Source organism: Trichomonas vaginalis, chromosome VI (genome assembly GCF_026262505.1).
Source record: "Trichomonas vaginalis G3 chromosome VI, whole genome shotgun sequence".
NCBI classification, from domain to species: Eukaryota; Parabasalia; order Trichomonadida; family Trichomonadidae; genus Trichomonas; species Trichomonas vaginalis.
This window is the reverse complement of record NC_067208.1, coordinates 9701114-9722052: the sequence shown is the minus strand read 5'-3', so window position 1 is coordinate 9722052 and position 20939 is coordinate 9701114. Positions and strand designations below refer to the sequence as shown.

The 20939-nt window shown below is 31.1% G+C and overlaps 11 protein-coding genes and 1 pseudogene across 12 annotated transcripts, besides 2 other annotated features; 5 read left to right on the top strand and 7 right to left on the bottom strand.

Moving 5' to 3' along the window:
* Positions 1-2355: 2355 nt before the first annotated feature.
* Positions 2356-20939: part of a mobile genetic element that runs on past the window's edge.
* Positions 3068-3907, bottom strand: TVAGG3_0835990 (uncharacterized protein; the record flags this gene model as incomplete). The annotated part of the gene is made up of 1 exon (XM_001296923.1): positions 3068-3907. The coding sequence occupies one exon, from the start codon at positions 3905-3907 to the stop codon at positions 3068-3070; it is 840 nt and encodes a 279-aa protein (XP_001296924.1).
* On the top strand, positions 4796-5362 carry TVAGG3_0835980 (uncharacterized protein; the record flags this gene model as incomplete). Its single annotated transcript, XM_051248681.1, has 1 exon — positions 4796-5362. A coding segment is annotated over one exon (567 nt), but the record flags the coding sequence as incomplete, so codon positions are not given.
* Positions 6417-6857, top strand: TVAGG3_0835970 (His-Me finger endonucleases family; the record flags this gene model as incomplete). Its single annotated transcript, XM_051248680.1, has 1 exon — positions 6417-6857. The coding sequence occupies one exon, from the start codon at positions 6417-6419 to the stop codon at positions 6855-6857; it is 441 nt and encodes a 146-aa protein (XP_051084155.1).
* TVAGG3_0835960 (organellar and viral DNA polymerase type B) lies at positions 7032-7592 on the bottom strand (the record flags this gene model as incomplete). Its single annotated transcript, XM_001296165.1, has 1 exon — positions 7032-7592. The coding sequence occupies one exon, from the start codon at positions 7590-7592 to the stop codon at positions 7032-7034; it is 561 nt and encodes a 186-aa protein (XP_001296166.1).
* On the bottom strand, positions 8160-9748 carry TVAGG3_0835950 (annotated as a pseudogene). The gene has a single exon. A coding segment is annotated over exon 1 (1589 nt).
* On the top strand, positions 11145-11369 carry TVAGG3_0835940 (uncharacterized protein; the record flags this gene model as incomplete). The annotated part of the gene is made up of 1 exon (XM_001294592.2): positions 11145-11369. One exon carries the CDS (start codon positions 11145-11147, stop codon positions 11367-11369), a length of 225 nt encoding a protein of 74 aa, XP_001294593.2.
* Positions 11510-11917, bottom strand: TVAGG3_0835930 (uncharacterized protein; the record flags this gene model as incomplete). The annotated part of the gene is made up of 1 exon (XM_051248679.1): positions 11510-11917. The coding sequence occupies one exon, from the start codon at positions 11915-11917 to the stop codon at positions 11510-11512; it is 408 nt and encodes a 135-aa protein (XP_051084154.1).
* Positions 12656-13384, bottom strand: TVAGG3_0835920 (organellar and viral DNA polymerase type B; the record flags this gene model as incomplete). The annotated part of the gene is made up of 1 exon (XM_001294591.1): positions 12656-13384. The coding sequence occupies one exon, from the start codon at positions 13382-13384 to the stop codon at positions 12656-12658; it is 729 nt and encodes a 242-aa protein (XP_001294592.1).
* Positions 14475-15488, bottom strand: TVAGG3_0835910 (integrase core domain containing protein family; the record flags this gene model as incomplete). Its single annotated transcript, XM_001294287.2, has 1 exon — positions 14475-15488. A coding segment is annotated over one exon (1014 nt), but the record flags the coding sequence as incomplete, so codon positions are not given.
* Positions 15611-17293, bottom strand: TVAGG3_0835900 (keratin-associated protein family; the record flags this gene model as incomplete). The annotated part of the gene is made up of 1 exon (XM_051248678.1): positions 15611-17293. The coding sequence occupies one exon, from the start codon at positions 17291-17293 to the stop codon at positions 15611-15613; it is 1683 nt and encodes a 560-aa protein (XP_051084153.1).
* On the top strand, positions 18000-18311 carry TVAGG3_0835890 (uncharacterized protein; the record flags this gene model as incomplete). The annotated part of the gene is made up of 1 exon (XM_051248677.1): positions 18000-18311. One exon carries the CDS (start codon positions 18000-18002, stop codon positions 18309-18311), a length of 312 nt encoding a protein of 103 aa, XP_051084152.1.
* Positions 19174-19632, top strand: TVAGG3_0835880 (uncharacterized protein; the record flags this gene model as incomplete). The annotated part of the gene is made up of 1 exon (XM_051248676.1): positions 19174-19632. One exon carries the CDS (start codon positions 19174-19176, stop codon positions 19630-19632), a length of 459 nt encoding a protein of 152 aa, XP_051084151.1.
* Positions 20117-20939: part of a mobile genetic element that runs on past the window's edge.

Here is a 20939-nt window from a genome sequence, read left to right as displayed (position 1 = left end):
AATTTTGTAAAAAAATACTAAAAACTTAACTTCATTTCGAGCTAAACTACGGATGTAATTTTCCCAACGATAGGTGTCTCTGAGAAATTGCTAGGTGTCATCATAGTGTCTTGTCTTCAAAATTTTTATTTTCAAATAGGGTTGTACAAACTGGCACGCCTGCTGGCACACCTTTTTTGGCCAGCTGGCACGATTTTTTAAAAAAACACATTAAAAAAGTCACTTTTTGCCCCATCTAATGAGATTTTTTTTACAATTTTTTCCCCTTATTTTTCAATTTAGATATGATTTTAAGCTCTCCAAATTGAAGTTTACCTGATGTTTCTTAGTTTTTATGATAATAAAATGTTGCAAAGTTGAGTTTGGATTCAATAAATTTAAGAAAATTTTATTTTACAATGAAATTATAAGAAAGGATGTTTTTATCCTATGTCAAAGAGAATACATTTGTAGATCCCGACTTTTGACATGGTTGAAAATTCCAAAAAAAAAATTCAAAATTAAAAAAAAAATTAAAAAATATAAATTTCATGTTAAAAAATGATTTTTGAATTTTTTTTGGAAAAATAGAATGTCATATTTTTATGTTTTATTGCTATTTTTTACGAAATCAATAAAATATTTGTTAATTTGGCTGAGATTATAAATAAAATCTTTCTAAATCTTGCAATTGATTGCTAAAATCTGTTTTATGTATTAATTGGCATTGAGATTTCTATAAAAGAATGCGAATTATTTTGTATGAGTAAACGTATTTTGTAAAATTTCAAATTCTCTTCTCTCATTACTTACCTTAGATCTCTCGGCTTTTAGCTCTCAGATTTCGCTCATAGAACTCATGTTTTAGTTATGTACTCATAGATGTATCATTACTGCCCGCAGATCTCTCATTACTACCTTACTAACCAGATCTTAACTCTCATTACTACCTTACTAACCAGATCTTAACTCTCATTACTACCTTACTAACCAGATCTTAACTCTCATTACTACCTTACTAACCAGATCTTAACTCTCATTACTACCTTACTAACCAGATCTTAACTCTCATTACTACCTTACTAACCAGATCTTAACTCTCATTACTACCTTACTAACCAGATCTTAACTCTCATTACTACCTTACTAACCAGATCTTAACTCTCATTACTACCTTTACTAAACAGATCTTAACTCTCATTACTACCTTACTAACCAGATCTTAACTCTCATTACTACCTTACTCATCAGATATCTAATTATTTAATATGTTTTTCTCACATCTCACTCCAAGTTCATTACTTACCCTATCTTTTTAACCTTTTCTGATAATTACTGAAATAACTAAATCCTTTTTTTAGTTTAATTTCTGATATTAATTTTTAAAATCTCTTTAATTTTTTGAACTACGCCTTTAATTTGTAATTGCCGATTTCACAGATTTGAACCATTTAATAAAATAACATTATTCAACTTAATCATATCAAACATGCGTAGTTTGATTTTCAGATCTACATTTTAAAAACCTCTTTATTATCTTGAGTTATACTTTTATTATATAATACCTGAGTTCATAACTGAAAACTCTTAATTAGAGTACAATATTCAACTTAATCATAACAAGATTTGTTGAATTTCAAATTTGATTTATATCTTCCATCACTTAAAACTCTCACAGCTTACAATATAAGCTAAAAAGTATATTTTCATAGTAATAAAATTAATTATTAAATTTTTTACTTTTTCCTTTCCAAAACTAGAAAAAAAGGAAGGGAAAAGGGAAAAAGAAGAAAGAAAAGAGAAAAAAAAAAAGAAGAGAAAAGAAGAAAAAATAATAATGAGCATATTATATAATTGTGGTCATAGGCCGAGTGGCGTGGAAAGGATGTCGCCCTTCGGGCTCCACCCTTTCCACGCCACGAGGCCCGATTTTTGGCCACTTTTTTGATTTTGGCCGCCTGCCAGGAGCTGGCACGCGGCCCGCAAAATTGTGCCAGTTTGTACAACCCTAAAAAATGTTGCAAATAGTATTTTAAGTATATTGTGTAAAAAATTAAAAAAGACACAAATTTAATCATTTTTATATAAGCAATGACAAATTCCAGATATGAAAAATATCCTGGTGATGAAAGGACTTATGAAAAATTAGAGTATAATGCAAAATCCAAACATTGGATTATGGGTTGTACTGCTCAGGTTCCCACCCAAGATGGAGATTCATTCAGAAGTTAGTATCATGAAATTGGGTACCAAGGGTCTACGCCCCTCAGTCCCCCTTTTCATGTTTTGACAAAATAATCGGATATCGTAAATTTACAAAACATATTTTTGACATTTACAAAAAATAAAAAAATATTTTTTTAAAAATTAACTTTAAAAAATAACCTTAATTTATTTTTATTTTATTTTTTTTTATTTTTATATAAATATGTCAGATTACATTTATTACGACACTTTTCCTGAACGTTTCCATGAACTTTTCAAAACGCAAGTAAAACTAAGAAACATGCATTTTAACAGAAGTGAACCCATTGATGAAATCAGAAATCCTGAATATATTATAATACCTTATGATGTTAAATTTATTGTGTACATTCCTTATGGACGTAGAGGAACTAAAACAATTTCAACAAATATGAAAAATTATTTCTGGAGTGATGAGGAAGGATGTATTTTCTACATTAATGCATACTTAAATAAAGTCACATACGTTAAAACCATTGGTTATACATTCTTTGAATTTTTCATATTTGATGACGATGGAAACAGACGCGCAGTTTATCCATTCGAATATACTTATAACTGTTTTCATAAAGCCCTAAATGAATATATAGTAAGTAAAGGACTGATACCGGAAGAATAACGTTAAAATTTTTTATTTATTTTTTTATCATAGATTTTAACACCCAGAGTAAAAAAATAAACTTAAAAATAAATTAACTCAAAAATTTTTTAATTTCTGTATATACTAAATTTTTCATAAATGATAAAATTAATTTAGAGGGCTCTTTGAGCCCATCTCGCCGCTACGCGGCTTAGGGTATATCTCACCCGATATCTCACCTCATTTCTAACCTTGTGAATTTTCTTATAAAGTTGCGATAGTTGAATTCATTAACTGAGCCTCAAGGAAGAAAACATCCTTTCTGTCTTCAGGTAACACAACGGGGCATTTATGATCGTGTGTAGAATACATATCAATCCAAAACTCTCTATTATTTCCTGATAACTTATAATATTTAATATTTGTTAATGGTGATGCTCTAGTATGACCGATAAATTCATTTTCAACCCCTTTAGCGATGTTTGAATATAAAATGACTTGTTTTCTGTCCCATACATTATATGTTATTATTGGGGATAACACTGTTCGTTCTTCTCCAGGTTTATAATTAAATACATTCATGAAGTCTTCATTATACTGAGAAATTTTAAAACCTATCCTAAAATCACTTTGTCTCTTTTCTGCTACTTCATTAAACGGCGAGTATATAACAAATGTGCATGTATGTGAATCATCTATTTGTTCAATAAATTCATAATGAAAGTCTATAATCTGCGGATGAATTCCTTCTTCACCTAATTTATCAAGATACACATTTAATCCTAAAGCGTTTTTGTTAAATTTCTTTTCGAAAATTTCATTAAAATCATTCATGCATTCATATAATGTTGTGTCGTCTTTGAAATATTTATATATGTGAATAGTTTGCTTAAATTCTTGAGTTTCGTTTATAACAACAACTTCGAGTTCAAATTCAACCTTTCTAAATCCTCGCGTTATATACATATTTGATAAACCAATATATTTTTCATTTATATTCACAATCCAGTCAATAGGTAATTTAAATGTAATTCTATTTCCATTTATTTTGACATTTTCGTTTTCAGAACTGAAAGCAACTGTTAAAGGTACTTGTCTATACATTTATTACAAACAAAAATATATCATTTATTCTTTCTTCTCAATGGAAAAGGGTCTTCGACCCTCATGAGGCTCAATGAGCCTCTTCAGCCTTTTCCTTTTCAGCTTTTTCTTTAGCCTCACGTTCTCTTTTTGCTTTCATTCTCGGGTTCTTCTCTCTTCCTGCAGCTAATGCGGCTAACTGCTTTTCACTTAATTTCCTTTTTGGTTTTACTGGTTTTTCTTCGGCTTTAGGTGTCTTTAGTTCTGTTAATATCTGCTCACGAATTTCTTTTTTGATGGCTTCAATATCTAATCCCTGACTCATTTGATTACCGATAAAAAATTCAAAATTTAAAAATTTTATTTGAATTAAATATGAGCCTATCAAAATCTGAGAGACAATCGATTATATTAAATGATGCAAGAGGAATTCAGCATCCATTATATTATGTATCAACAAGTAAAGATGGAAAAATTTATGTAAGAAAAAGACGAGTTCCATTAACGAATTCAGAAACTGATAAAATAGATATAAAACCTAAACTTGAAACAAAAGCGGAAGACAGCGAGGTTGTCAGGACAAAGCCCACGATAAAGGAAACGGAATCTAAACCAGAACCTAAACCAGGAGGACTCAGAGAGTCCATCTTGGCACAGAGTGCCGAAATCAAACCCGATGTACTTTCGATAACGAATCAAGAATTAATAGCTAAATTTGTAAATTTCCTTGAAAAGCAAACGGAATCAAAAAAATCCAGACCCACCAGTAAAAGAGCAGGAAACGAAAATTAATGAAGAGTTTGTTAAAAACATAAAACATGAAATTCATGAACAAAAGAAACAAATTCCTCAACTAAGAAGAAGAGTTAGAATATTAAACTAAATAAATATTTTTATCTAACATAAAACATGCAAAACGAACAGCTTAACGAATTTACACCAGCTGAACATATCCATCAAATTCGTTCATATTTTGATGTAATCGATAATGCAATTAATATTGGTGATACTAATAGAAGATATATCGATGCAAAAATTCCATCACAACCAGGAAGCGCAAAGGATCATAACTGGGTCACATTCAATTTATCTCCGCCAGGTGAAAATATGCTAGACCTTTATAACACATTCCTTACAACTACCTATAAAAGTAAATATATCCTGGATAATGCTATTACTGGCTCATCAATTCCAAATACTAATTCTCCAGGTTTCTTTGGCGTTTTTGATGAATCAATTTACACCATTAGCGCTTATCAGTTATTAGCAAATGGAAGAGTTATTTATAGTCAGGATAACGCAAGAGAAGAAGCATATATCATTTCTAATTCACAGACTACAGAACAAATAAAGAAAGTTGATGTTTTCTCAAAAACGAGACATAAAGATGTATGGAAACGTTCTGGAACAGTTCGAACAGGTCAAATTATCTCAGGACCTTTAGCTGCAGGAGCTGAAATTAATTTTGACATTAAAATAAAGATTCCATGTCGTAAATTCCTTATTCTAGAAGTTATTAGATTTATTCCTGCTTTTGCAGGCAACATTCAGTTAAAGGTTAAATTTAGTAGCGATGCATTCCAGGTAACAGCACTGCCGGTAGAAGATATTTTAGCTCATAATCCTTCTTTAATCAGTCAGGTAAAAGATAATTATGACCCACCAACTAATAAATTTGTTCCATGGAATGAACCATTCAATATGATAACAGCAGTTTCTAAATCAAATGGTGAAATTACTGTTTCAACAGTTGAACAAAGATTAACGAAGAAATCAGCTGAATTCATTGATTGCTTCATTCATCCTAAAGCATTTTCACTCGATCCAAATATTTACACTGAATTAGTTGACCATTATACATCACAAGCTTTATGTTTTCCAATTAAAGTAATGGACTGGATTCCTATGGACGGTTCGTTCAGTAAAGGTTCACCATCAGCAACTTTCACAGCAGCTTATACACCAATTAACGTTAAAAGCATTTGGGCTTTATTTAGGAAGAATGATAATTATATCGTGAATTTCGAAAATCCTCGATTTGAAACCCTTCAATTATCAATGGGCGCTTATGGAAGTATGCCAGCTGAACCAGAAAGCTCTTATGGTCCTGTGTTCTATGAAATGGTCGCTAATGCATGCAATACAAATAACGATATGATAGGATTTAATGAAGATGTGATGAGGTCGTTAATTGATGATGGAAGCGTTAAACATTTATATGAATCATACGATAACACTCATTTCCTCTGTGGATTCCCTACGGAAACTGATTTCACATTTCAACAGGGTCAAACATCAACGGCACCAATTACATATAAATTAGGTGTTAAAGCTGATGATACAAATATAAGCGAAAAATACACTGTCAAACCTTTATTAGGATTTCTTAGAAATGCTTGTTTCGCTATTCAAATCAGACCAGCTGGCATTCCTGCTGTTAGAATTGATGATTATAATTTAGCTGCTGATGGAGGTGATGAATAAAACTAGTTAATTTTTAATTTTCTGATTTTTTTATTTTTATAAAAAGATGGAAAATAACTGGGAAACATTAGTAGCTGATGAAGATTACGAAATTAACACAAAATATCCGTATCAAATAAGAAGGAAGAAAAACGGAAAGACTGTCAGTGAGTATGAAGAAAAGAATGGATATATAAGATTAACCCTTAACGGTAAAAAATATCTTAAACATAGATTAATAGCTATTCAGTGGATTGATAATCCTAAGAATCTCAATGAAGTTGACCATTACGATAAAGTTAGAAATAATAATATGATTGATAATCTACATTGGTGTTTAAGTTCTACAAATAATAGAAATAGAAGTAAAGCAAGTGGAGTAGAATATAATTTCGTTGATGAAATCAGTGAAAATTCAATTACTGTTTCACATTACGGAAATCATGAATTTGAGGATTTATTTTACGACATCGATGCAGATTTGTTTTATTATTATAACGGTCGTTAGTATAAAGAACTATACATTAATGAAAACATAAATGGTTCATTATATGTTAACGTTTATGATGTTAATGGAAAAAGAACATGCATTACGTATAGTAAATTCAAACGCTTACATAATTTAATATGAAAAGTTTATTTTTGTCTTGAACGATAAAAATATATTATATCATAAATGACTTCAGAACTTTAATTTACTTATGAAAGTATTTTTAGTCGTTATTGAAAAGTTAAACTTCTCTTCAAAACAGGGTGCTGTTGATTTGCATAAATCAAATGCGATTTCCTGACCATCGTGAAGGGCTTGATATAATTTCATTATACTGAACTCAGAATCTTTATCATATTTTCCAACAGGAATATGAATGTTCTTATCTTCATTATAATAGCATTGTACTGCGTCAGGAAACATTTTGTTAGCGGTTAAAGCAATGACATCTTGTTTTACGCCTTTCATACGTGCATGAAATGCAACTTCACCAATGTCATTTATTAAAAGGTCTATGTAAGTCTTCTTTCCACAAAATATCGACTTGTAAGCTAAACTTTGTTTATCTTTTGTGATTTCTGCAAAGTCGGAATGGAACTGACCTAAATTCTTTCCAATAAGTTCGCGACCGTATCTCTTCTTAAATTCATGAGCTAAACATGGTATATCTTCATTGAAAATATGCATGCTATCACAGTCCTGGTAAAAGATACTTAAGCCCATATCCTCAGCAGTGCAAAATACTTCATTCATGATACGTTTCGACATAGATAAGATATTAACACCTAAGGGGCAAAAGTTAAAGTGTCTGCAAATGCTTTTAGTTAGTTTGAAAATAGTTTTATCCGAACCATCTAAACCTTCGAACTTAATAATATGATTATAATTTCTGATGGCATACCTAACAGCATCTTTATCATCAATGATTTTAATTTTCGACTCTATCGGGGACAAAATAGTTTTTCCATAAATACTGTTCAAAATTAATTTAATATTTTCTTGTAGCGGATTTTCTACCTTCTTATACTTTAATCTCAATTCAAACAATTTCTTTACTTCATCTCTTATTCTATCTCTTTTTTCATCGTAGTAGTAACCCTGTAATACTTCACAGCTGATGCCCTGATATTTTATTAAATCCTGCAAAGCTATGTGGTCCACATACATTAAACAGCATGTGTTAGAACTTCTTGGAACCTTTAGCTCCGGGTTTAATTCTGGATCTACTGTTATTAATGGAAAGTGCCTTTTAATCTTAATCTCGGTTATTTTTATTAAAACAAAGAATCCGGAAATGAATTTCTCACCTTCAGGCTCGCCCTGGTCATCATCGAATAAATGTTTTAACAAATATTCACTGTTTAACATTTCTTTCTTCATAACCTTTGGAATTCCTTCTAAAGTATAAAGTCTCGCATAGCTGAGGGATATAATGAAACAGCATCGAAGTCAGCAATGAGTTTCTTTTCGCTCTTTTGTTTCATGTTATCTGACATCATACATCTTCCACCTTGAATACAGCGTGAAATAAATTCTCTTGGTTTATTTGAAAGGTCATATAAATTTCCATTCGGGAAATATACTCTGTTTTCGAAAAGTTTGTTAGCGATTGAACACATGCTAACGTAATCATAAACGTTTAAATCAAACTCTTTCAATATATCATTTCTGAACTTAACGAAACCTTCTCTTAAAATCCTTACGTCCTGTTTGCAATAAAATGAGCTATATTTTTCTAAATCGAAATGGTTTTCATCTATTCTGCAGTTTTCGATTAAATCTATGTTTTTCATGAACGTTTCAATATCTTTTACAAACTTACACGCTTCAGAAATGACATCGGTTCTGTTATCATTAACTAATAAAGAACTTGAATAGTATTGATACGGAAATACTTCCTTGGGTCCAGTTTGTAAATGAAACATTTCAGGAAATAGTTTAAGCTTCTTATTTATAACAGTGTATGAATCTTTAATAATGATTGCTTTACCTTTATATATTCCCGTTATCTGCATTGTTCTAGAACCCTTAATAATTGGTGTTCCGCTAATTTCTGTTAAATGTCTTAAAATGAAATTGATATCATAACTGAGGTTATGAAAATATATTAAACTTTTATCAGGAATTCTTTCTAAAAATTTTGTTGCACAATTTTGACCCCAAATGCTTTCGCTAATCTTTCCATCTTCACTATCATAACAAATGTTAAAGGCTTTATGAACTCCATCAGTGCTACATTCAAAGTCAGCGAAGAAAACGTGTTCATATATGAATTTCTTTTTTGCCTCATGACCTCCGGTCTCGCCGCTTTGCGGCTTGGTGTCTTTTGACTCTGCTTTCTTCTTTAACTGAACACAGTAGTTCGGGGTATAATTTAAATCTTTAAACGGTGCAAGTTTTTGTTTATATAAATATGTTGTATAAGTGAAAAGTTCACCATAAGATAACGGTTCAAAGTAATTGCACTCTCTTAATGTTTTCAAAATATCCCATAAAGGAGTTGTTCGCGTAGAATCAATAACAAATCTATTTTCCCTTTTCTTATATATTTTCATTTGACGCTCAATATTCCAGCCGCCTAATGATTTGAGAATTTCGTTATAATTTATGATAAAATATGTTATCATAGGTAATCTTTCATTTAACATGTAATGGTCTTCAACAAGAAGTAAGTCAATAGTTCGAACAGTTTCACATTCTTTTGGTATATATCTCTTTATTTCATTATGTCTAGAGTCATTGAAATAACCAATGGTAACATTAAATGCTATGCCTGTTGCGTTAGAAATTTCCTGAATCTTACTTTGTGGAAAATCTCTAACTCTAATAACTTCACGCATGTGGTCTACCGTCTGCTCATCAACTCCAGCCTGAATGCAAGCATAAACGAAGCAGTTATCTTCTGTCATCAACTTAGCAGTTCTTTTGTTAAGTTCATTGAAAATTTGATAGCGTTCAAGATTTATAGGTAATCTGCAAAGATACTTCCAAAACTCCACTTCTCTTTTTATTCGTTCTCTTTTCATCAAGAATTTCATTCCAAAAATCATCTATATCCTGTTTATCTCCTATTTCTTTAAGTCTGTTTAATAATCTTTGCTGACGTGCTGTTAATTTGCTTTCATCTCTTTTTTCTCTCTTCTGTGGCTTACCTTTCTTAATATCGCTCATCGTTAATCCTTCATATTCAGTTAAATCATACATTTTAATTTCTTCGAGGTTCTTAATATTTGTCATGAAGAAATCATAATGTTTTTCAATTATTCCGGCTGCGTTTGCTTCAATCTCTGTTATAAAGTTTTCTTGCTTTAACTGATGAAGCAAAGCTCCGATGTTCTCGATATTCAATGTTGAATTAGTAAATTTACCATCAAGTCTATAACAAATCATCCATTTTTGCTGTGAATTTACTTTTATCTTCTGCAGAAGCCTAATAAACATTTTACCGAAACGTTCATGTAGGTAATTTCTCTTTTCTTCATTGAGTTCACGAATATTAAAATCTATGATTCTATTTCCTGCTTTAACATTTTTGCGTTTATTATTTTCATCCTTCTTTAACCATTTCGTCATCAAGAGCTTTATCGTCTATAGATTTAATTACTTCGTTTGCTTTGCGTAATTGTGCAATTGCTTTTGCATATTTTACAGCTATATTTTTCTTTTCTTCATCGCTTTTCTTCTTTCTCGTTTCACCTACATCAACATTATCATATCATAATTTCCTGCTTACTTCCTTCGGTACCGCTTGTTTATGATATAAATTAACCTGAACATCATTTAAAGGAAATGTTTTGTTATTAATGTAATCATTAATTTTCTCGTAAGTGACTACACTCTGTAATCATTGAGGTATTTAGCTAATGATGATTTGTTAGTCGCATATCTTTTGCTAACTTCAATGTCAGCATTCTTCAATAACTTCTTAATTTCTTCATGGTCTAATCTAGATAGCTTTTTATACATCTTTTATGGAAAATAAAAAAAATATTTTCCGTAAAAAATAAATTTAAAAATAAACTTAATTTTTAAAATAATTTATATTTTTAATTTTAATAAAATAATGTCTGAGTACAAGTTCTATTCATACAATGCTCTCGCTACTGCTGTTAAGAATGAATTCATAAATGGAAAAAACGTGAACGTTATATTCAATAAAAAGTTTGTGAAAGAATCTAAATACGGTCAGTTCGTTAAACCATACGCTATCATTATTGACAGAAAACGTTACACACCACATGAAATAGCAGTATTACTTAAACAAAAGGAATATTTGTAAATATCAAAGATACACATTATACGATTATGAAGAACTCTAACGTTGAATTTTTCAGCATCGTTTTAGATTTATCGCAGCAGAAAGAATACAAGAAAGGTGAAGTAATAATGAAATATTATCCTTCATCTCTGAAGACGATAACGAATAAAGATGTTATTCATAAACTCCTACCAGTAATTGAGGAAGCAACGATTGAATTTGATGAAGAAGGAACGGAAATGATTGAGGAAATAGACCCTGAAGCTTTATAAGAAAATTTATTTTTGAAGAACTGATGGTGTCACTACGTCACCATGTGTCACCAGGTTAATTAACTTCTTTTAAAAATGATGACAACATGACATTTAGACATCACAGCAGGATTAATGCAAAAATAAATTCAAATCATACTTTATAAAGCTTCATTTACAGGTATTTCCTCGTCAGTAAATGAATCATCATTATCGTTTGGTTCAACCTGTTTATATAATCCTTTCATTTCTTCTTTCAAAGCATAACACCACGTCTGTTTACCATCTATTCTTCTCTGTTTCCTTTCACATTTATCCTTAATGCTCATTTGAAAGTTTTTGTCTTTCATGTCTGATGGTTTGCAGAATAGAGCATTTTTACACGTCATACCTGCACACAATTCATCATAATGTGTATTTATCCATACATCTAAAGGATTTGTTGATAATTCAATTAAATCTTGTTTGGCTTCAGTCATCGGTATAATTCGTACATTAAATGATGAAAGGTCATATTGCATAAAATATGTTAAAAGGTTATCATAAAATTCCTTTGTGCATGAATTCATTAAATTCTTGAAGTAATCAAATTGACCTTAAAACTACGTATCTTCTGTCTCCAACTTCAATTTTGACAGGGTAGACGTTGTTAGTTACCAAAATAAAATTGGCAACATTCTGAGCAGTTCTTCTGGGTTGATTCTTTTCACTAATTCTTATTTGATTATCCGTAATAATTGATTTCAAAGCGTTGAAGTTTGCGAGTCTGTCTTCACCTACATTCTTGAGTTCATTAAGTACAAGAAACATTTTATTCTCAACTACTGAATTGAAATTACCCGTTAGCTCACTTATTTCAGTAATGTTTTTGCATGAATAACCGGCGAGAAGTTCAGAAATAATGTCTGTAAATCTGTTTTTACCTGTTCCCTGAAGTCCTTTCAAAATAATGACGATCAGACAATTCTCCCTTCGTCAATTATGTTCGACACGGAGCATTAACTCCATTGTTGTGAAGGATCTGCCTCGTTTAATAAAAGTGCTCTATCTTTCACGGAATAAATAAAAATTTACTTTATTTCTTCTTTATTTCTTTGTTCCCGTGGAAGAAGGGTTTTTGTAGTTTTTTCTCAGCCGAAATCAATGAATTTTTCATTTTTGGAATCCTTAGCGAATGAGGAATCTTTTCTCTCGTGGAAGCTTTGAACGAGGGTGGAAGCACGATGGTGGAAACTTCGAACAAAAATAAATTTAGGTGAAGAGGTGAAATCTCACCTCTTTTTTCACCTAATTTTTCACCTCTTTTTTCACAAGCGTTTTACATGAATTGTACGATGTATATTTGAAATCCTAAACAATTTCGTAGCTTCAATTTCTTCTTTTAGTACATCGAATGTTTTAATCATGCCGAAAGTCTCTTTAAATTTCTTCTTGACGTCAGACAGAAGGAAATCTTCTGCTGTTGGATAATTTTTATTAAGAAATGTCAACATGTCCATTTTATCTTCTGCTGGCTTTTCTGCTTCTTTCTTTAAGTCTGCATAGTCGTTTCGCATTCTTTCTATCTCTTTGACTGAGTAGTTATATTTTCTTATTGCTGCCTTACATTTTGAACATTGCGGCATCGCTTTTGCGTTATACATTGAAACATTACCAGCTAAAACAACTAAAGCGTCAATTGCTCTCTTCATCTCAAACATAGCGGGTCTTATTTGTTCGTTCCATACTTTGCCTCTTCTATCTTTATCTCTTATTTCCCAAACACATGTTGCAACTAATGAAACAAAGTTATCGTATGTCTTAAATTCTTCGGATTTGTAAAGGTCAGAAATATTTTTATAAACCATGTCACAATCTTTGTCCATAACTTTATGGTTGCAATGAAAACCAAGGAATTCATAATTTACTTTACGTATGAATTTCTTAATTTCTACTGAGTCAGTTGCTTTGACTTCAATTTCGTCGAATTCAGGAATAGTTAGTTTTTGCTGCTGAATTTCAGGTAGTTTAGGCAAATGGTTGATGAGGTTCTCCATTTCATAAAGATACTGTTCATTTGTTTCATCTTTCGCACTACAGTCTAAATTACTTGTTAAAAGTTCTTGCTTTATCTTCTGGATTTCTGTTTCAAAAGTATATGAAGAAGGAATGAAGTTTTTCATCTCTAACAACATCGATGTAGGATTCATGACTAACGAATTTGGTGCTGTTGTTGTTTGAATTGTTGTTGTGCCGATTGTTGAATTCATATCTTTTATACAAAATAAAAAAATAAATAAAAATAAAATTAGCGTTATTTTTATTTCGTGAAAAATTCATGAAAATTCATGGGGTGAAAAACCGGGTGAAAAAAGAGGTGAGATTTCACCTCTTCACCTAAATTATTTTTTTGGTCATTTATGTTAATATAAATGACATCAGAACTGTTCCTTTATGTCTGATTTACATATAACGAAAACATTAATGAAAACATTTACGAAAACATAAACGATAAAATTTATTTCTAGGACTGTTGTCTAAATGTCATGTTGTCATCATTTTTCAGTTGCGATGGAATATATCTAACCCTCCCGTTAACTAATAAACTTGACGATCAGACAATTCTCCCTTCGTCAATTATGTTCGACACGGAGCATTTATGGAAACAATTAAATGGTAAAAATAAAATAATGACGATCAGACAATTCTCCCTTCGTCAATTATGTTCGACACGGAGCATTTATGGAAACAATTAAATGGTAAAAATAAAATAATGACGATCAGACAATTCTCCCTTCGTCAATTATGTTCGACACTGAAAGCATTAACGAAAACATTTATGAAAACATAAACGATAAAATTAACGTAAACATTTATGAAAACATTTACGAAAAAATTAATGAAAACATTTACGAAAACATAAACGATAAAATTTATTTCCGGGCTAGTTGTCTAAATGTCATGTTGTCATCATTTTTAAAAGAAGTTAATTAACCTGGTGACACATGGTGACGTGGTGACACGTTCAGTTCTTCAAAAATAATTAATTATTGAATAACCTAAAAAAACATTAACGATAAAATATATTTCTGTATTTCATCCGCTACATTATTAACTAATTAACTTCAGACATAAAATATATTTAGTTCATAAAAATTTTTTGATTAATTTTGGCTTATTTTTATCCTTCCAGTAATCCTTTTCGAGTTCCGATAAATGTGTAGGGTTCGATTCTCTCAAATTTCTAGAAGGAATTTTATCATCCACACCTCCTTCATAAACGACAGTGTATTCATCTTTGTCTTCATCATAACTCACAATTTTATTAACTATACCTCTTTTCGCTTCATCAACCGTCTTAGCTAATCTTCCATTTTCGCTTTCAACTAATCGAAATCGTGGATAAAACGCAACCGAATGGTCAGCTGCTTTAATTAAATAACCATTACCCTGTGAGGAATCAACGATATAATAATCATCACTTAACTGATTTCTTACCTTTTCATGTGGTTTATGTTCAAGAATAATTCTAACTTTAGTTCCTGGCAGTAATGATGAACTTCTTCTTTCATCTGTTAACATTCTTTTTTGTTTTATGTATTCATCCTCCTCTTTTGAAGTCATTTCGTTTGGTTTAAGTCCTGTGCTGTTATGGGTGGACTTATTATAAGCATTAATGACTTTATTCATTGATTCCTCCGTAAAATCTCTTTCTTTATTTAAATCTCTGAGCGTTCGAATGAAACGATTAATGATACCTAAAATATTATGGTTATGATCTTCAGTCGTGTAATGAGTAACGTTATGTTTAATCAAAAATTCTGTAATTTCATTACTGAGGTATGCTGAATCCTGGTCTGAAGTTAATGAAGTGGGATGATGTTCTGCCACGAACGTCTGCAAAACTCTTAAAACTTCTTTTGTTCCTTTATTTTTCATTATATACGCAAAAGCTTTACGTGTATTAACATTAATGAAAATCAAAAATGGTGGCTTTCTTCCTTTCTTACTCTGAACGAGTATATCAAATTGATATGCATCATGGGTTTTAGAATAAATTGGGAGGTAGTAGTCGTATGGATTAACTTTAACCTGATGAACTATATTTTCATCATAAAATCTCTTAATTTCTGTTCTATCATTAAATCCCGCATTCTTTGCAGCTTCATAGAATTTTTTAAATGACCTCCACGGTGATGATTCGAATACTTCTTTTAAACTCATTTATGTAAAAATAAATTTAGTAAATTTCATGCTGTTCGCTCTTTTGGAGCTCAGGACTTTCAGTCCGTTCTAACCCATGCATAAACTGTAATATACGGTGGCATATAATCTGCACCCGAACCTGTTGGATTTGTTGTGAAAGTGTGTGAATGATTTCCTGCGGTTCCACAGAAAATACCTGCGCTTGAATCTACTGGGTCACTTGAAATATCATATCTATTCATTCCCTGTCTATCCGAACCTGCTGCAAGATTTGTATGACCTCTTTTTGTTATTGAATGTGAATGATTACCTGTTGTGTTTGTAGTTCCTGTATGCTTATGCGGTGGAAGGTTTGCTTCTAAAATTTTCTTTGAAGCACCTGTTTGATTTGATGAATTAGCACAGTATAAGAATTTATCTACAATTTGCTGCCATGTACCAAAACCTAAAACACTTGCCGGATTTGTTGAATTCATTGATGTATATAAAGCACCGATAGGATATATGGTTTCAAGAATCTGAGTCTTCATTGTTTGAAGTTCATGTTTAACATTTATAAATCCATCGCCATCTACAATATTTATATTGTTTGTTATTAAACCATTAGGAAAAGTAGGAGGATAAATATTTTGTTCAACTAAAGGTGTACCGTCTCTTCCTGTTTTTGTTACTTCTTCAACGTATGCATTAATTTCTTTAATCCTGATTGTTTGAAATTCTTCATGCACATGCTCTTTATCAGCTTTTCCATTAATTTTATCATTTACTTCCGACTTCTTTGCATAATTTTCATCTACCCATTCCTTTGCTTCTTCTGTATAACTCATTGCTTTTGTATCATAACGATTTAATTCTTCATCTACATATATTTTGTCGGTTTTATTGGCTAAATCAACAACCATATTTCTTAGGTTAGTGCGCATATCTTCATCACCCGTGCTTGATGAAGCAATAGCCCAATTCAATATTATCTCATCAGCTCTAATAGTTGTGAAGAATTCATGTGTATGATTTTTGTCTGCTTTCTTATCTAACATTGCTGGTAGTTCATATGTTTCAAAGTTTCTGGCATGACCTTCGATATTCATACATTTGTTATTTAAGGAGTTTAGTGTATCTTTTACGCTTGTACTTGGATTTTCTAAAGGTGCACTTGAACCAAGGGTATAGTTCAATATTATGTCGTCTGCTCTAACAGTAGTGAAGGATTCATGCGTATGATTTTTGTCTGCTTTACTATTTAATGTAGCTTGAAGTTCATTTATATCGGAGATATCGTGTTTATGAGATTTCAAAACTTTGTTCATTGCGTCAAGTTCATCTTTGTCAGCTTTACTTTTAATAGCATCTTCAAAAGTTATTTTTGCCTTAACTCTTAACATAAATCTTGGTTCAACTAATACACCGTTAACAAAGAAACTAGAGGCATAAATTTCATTGTTATAACCAAATGCTTCTGGTGCTTTACCTGTGTCATACTGTACAGTACAGCGTATGTCATAACCTTCAGCACGAATGTATTTATATCTTCTTTCATTAACATCTTTCGTCTTCACTCTTTCTTCAGTTCGTGTTAAATATCCATGATAATCCGTTATAATCTGTTCATCTGAACTTATATAATGAACATGGTTCGTGACTCTATCACTCAGAGCTAAAAGCTCATTTTTTTCTGCCTTACTATCTAATTTCTCATTAACATCATTCACTTCTAATTCAACTCTTCCGCCAGAACTCTTATTATCATTAATCTTTTTCATTAATTCAGTAATTACATCATAAAGACTATATTCTGTTTTCGGTTCTGTAAATAATGAGTCAAAATTTCTTTTCATCATTACATCGCTGACATTAATGATATCAGCTATACCTTTTTCATTTATTCTCTTCATTAGTTCTGCAATAATGACGAATATATAATCTGTTAATTTATTCTCTTCATCAAGGGTTATAGAATGATTTGGAATCGAATCATTAACACCTCTAAATAAATCAATAACTTCAGGATACACGTTTTTAATGTCTCGAATAACCTGACCCGTATCCTGTGGTTTCTCCTCTTCTTCGTTTATGTCTCTAGCCATCATCAACGCAGCCATAAACCGGGTTTGTTGCTACCTGTTCGAAAATCTGTCCGTTATGTACGGTATATCTAAATAATTTCTTTGTGTATGTTAAAACATTTGAAACAAGTCTTTTAAAACCATCTACAAAATTTCCCGTTTCACCTAATGTTCTTGCAGCATCTACAAGCTCACCCATTCCCGCTTTCGACCCCAAAAACGTCCATATGCATTTATCTCACTCTGTATAGTTGTCCATTCAGCGAAACTAACACCCGCATTCGCTAAGTCGAAAATGAAACCCAGTGGATCGAACTTAATTCCACCTTCTTTTTCAATTTCAACGAACTCACTAACATGAGATTTTAAATATTCTTTCGTTAAAATCGTTTTTCCTGATGTCATGCTGTTGACGGAACTAGCACCTTCAAAAGTTAACGAATTCAATTTCGTCATTGATGCTTTTATTTCATACACCGCTTTATCTATAGTTTTTGGCTCACCTTCTTTAGAAGTGTATGAAACATTAATGAATGAATTATATGTATTCATGAATGAGTTAAAATCAATGATTTTCATTAATGAAGCCTTTAATGATTCATTTACTGTCGAATCCCTTAAAGCAATTACTGAACTGTCGTTAATGAAAGGTACACTGCAAACCGTCGAGTTTGGATCAAATGCCGTAGTCGGAGAAGGAGTATTAATGATATAAGTCATTAAATCATTAAGTGATGCAAATAATGTTGTTGTTTTTGATTTAATTTCTTTAGCATCTGTTATATACGGTAATTTTATTTCTGTAGTTTCTGAATTAAAGATATTTGCCAAAATGTTTTGTAAACTGTTTTGGACAGCTGTATAAACCGTTGAATTCGGAACCCTTACGATTTCACCGTCCTTAATAAAGGGCATTGCACATAGTGTAGTACTTGGGTCAAATCTTTCCGGATTATAATTTAACATATATTCTAATGCTTCATAAACAGACCTATATAAACCGTTGTATTATCTTTTTCAATAATTTCACCGTCCTTTATGAAAGGCATTGTGCATGGCGTTAATATTGGAATGGATTTTTCATATTCTTTCCATGAGATATAATGTTCAGTTTTTCCATCAGTGATTATTAAATGCTCATCATCAAATGAAAACGTGTATGAACCCAAAATTAATCTTTTCGCTCTATCAGCTTCATAAGAATATGCGGATATACTCATATTTTTAATTAGAATAAAAATGTTGTTCTATTTGCAAAGTACAGACCCTAATGATTACGGGACATTAAAATTACAAACTAACCTTGGTCTTCAGAATGAACCACTAGCTTTCAGAGTTCTTGATTTTAGCACTATCGCTTCATTTGTTATAACAGACACTAACGATTTCATTACATTTGAAATTGATGGTATTAGAACTGAAATTCATTTTAAAGCAAGAAATAAATATGATATTGATACGTTAGAGAAAAAGATTCAGGATCTCATTGATGAAAAATTTAATGGAGCCATGACTGTGAATTAACTGATTCAGGAATAATAAAATTTAGTTCCGAAAAAGAATTTAAAATTACTGATATGACTCATCGAGCACGTTTATTACTAGGTGCTTATCATCAAGAATTACCATTAAAATCTTCTATTGAAAATCAAAAATATATAATTGAAATGAAGTCTGCGCCCTACATCTGTTATGGAAACTGTTTATATGTTGAATCAAAAATAAGTAATGTAACAGGAATTTCAGGAGTTAATAATAAAAATTCTGTTATAGAATATAAATCGTTCTGTTACGCCGTTAATTCTGTATTCATGCCTAATTTTCCGATTTTATTAAGACACGAAGGCAAATGGGTTCGAATTCAACCACACCATTTAAAAGATATGACATTTAGATTAGTTGATTTTCAAGGCGAACCAATTGAAATTAAAGCTCCTGTTCAAATGACTATAGAAGTTGATTTTTGGTCTAATATAAGAGCTAATGGACTAGATGATGAACCAGGGAGCCGCTACGCGACGGGGCTTCGCCCTTAAAAATATAAATCTTAAATTAATTCGTTAAAACATATTTCAAGCAAAGTTTATATTCTGTTGAAAGTTTTGTGTATTCATTCGAATATTTATACTTAAACTCAACTCCTGTAGTTCCTGGTGTTTCGATTATTCTAATACTACCGATTTTCATAAATACCGGCATCTGACCACAACATTCGATTTCAGGGTCAAGATAATCAATAACGCACTGTTTACCTGTTATTCTTGATATAACATTTTCTAAATCCTCCTTTGTTAAAATTATTTGATTCTTACTAATAAGATTTGTCAAAAGCTTCTTATCGTCCTTGAGTAATATTGTTTGATATAAATTAAGGAGGTAATGGTCTACATTTTCTGAAGGATTCGTTTGAATGTTTGAATATGGATTGTCGTTGGCATCACGCGATATGATTGGTTCTAATGGAGGTGGATATTCTAACTTAACTTCACTGTTAGTGTTTGTGTTTGAAGCTGTGTTTAAGGATGGGCACTCATTAGGGTGATGAAAAAAATCAAGTCTAGCAAAGTCAATATATTAAAAACAGTGAAGACTATTATATAGCATTATAGTGCACAAGCTCAAATATTTAGTGATGCATTTCTCGAACTTATTTTATTTATAAGTTAACCTTGAAACATGAATTTTAGTATATCATGAGCATATTTTTTTCTAATTTTGCAATACTTATAATATCATACCAGGATTCATGTGGAAGTCTAATATTTGGTATATAATATTCTTATAATAAATGTATTAATTCAATTATATTCAAAATGATGGGTCGCAATTTTTACTGAAATTGCAAATTTAATTTCAACAATGAAATTATTGTTTAAAAAAATAGCACAACAGCAAGATGGACAATCATATATAGAATTATAATGCGCCATATAATGCTTTGATTTGATGCGTATATAATGTTATTTTTCGAACATCTTTGTAAAAAATTGATTTTTGTAATTTTTGAAAAAATTCGATTTTATTTCGAGATTTCCTCTATAGGTGAAGTATATTGAACAATATTCCTATGGGAGAAAATAATTGTAAGTATGAGTACTTTCATTAATACTATGGGTGCCATGGTTATCGCTCAAACGATCAAGTTATATCTCGATTGCGTAAATTGAAATTTTGCTATTTTCTAAATTCACGGCAACAACATTCTTTTATCCTGATCGTACATCACAATATTTGAATGTGCGACCATTTGTTCAAGAAACCGTCAAGTTATTCTTCATTTTTCATGCCGCGGCGAACAAAAGCAGTTGCAAAGCGTATAAAGAACTTAGTTCAAAGCGCGAAA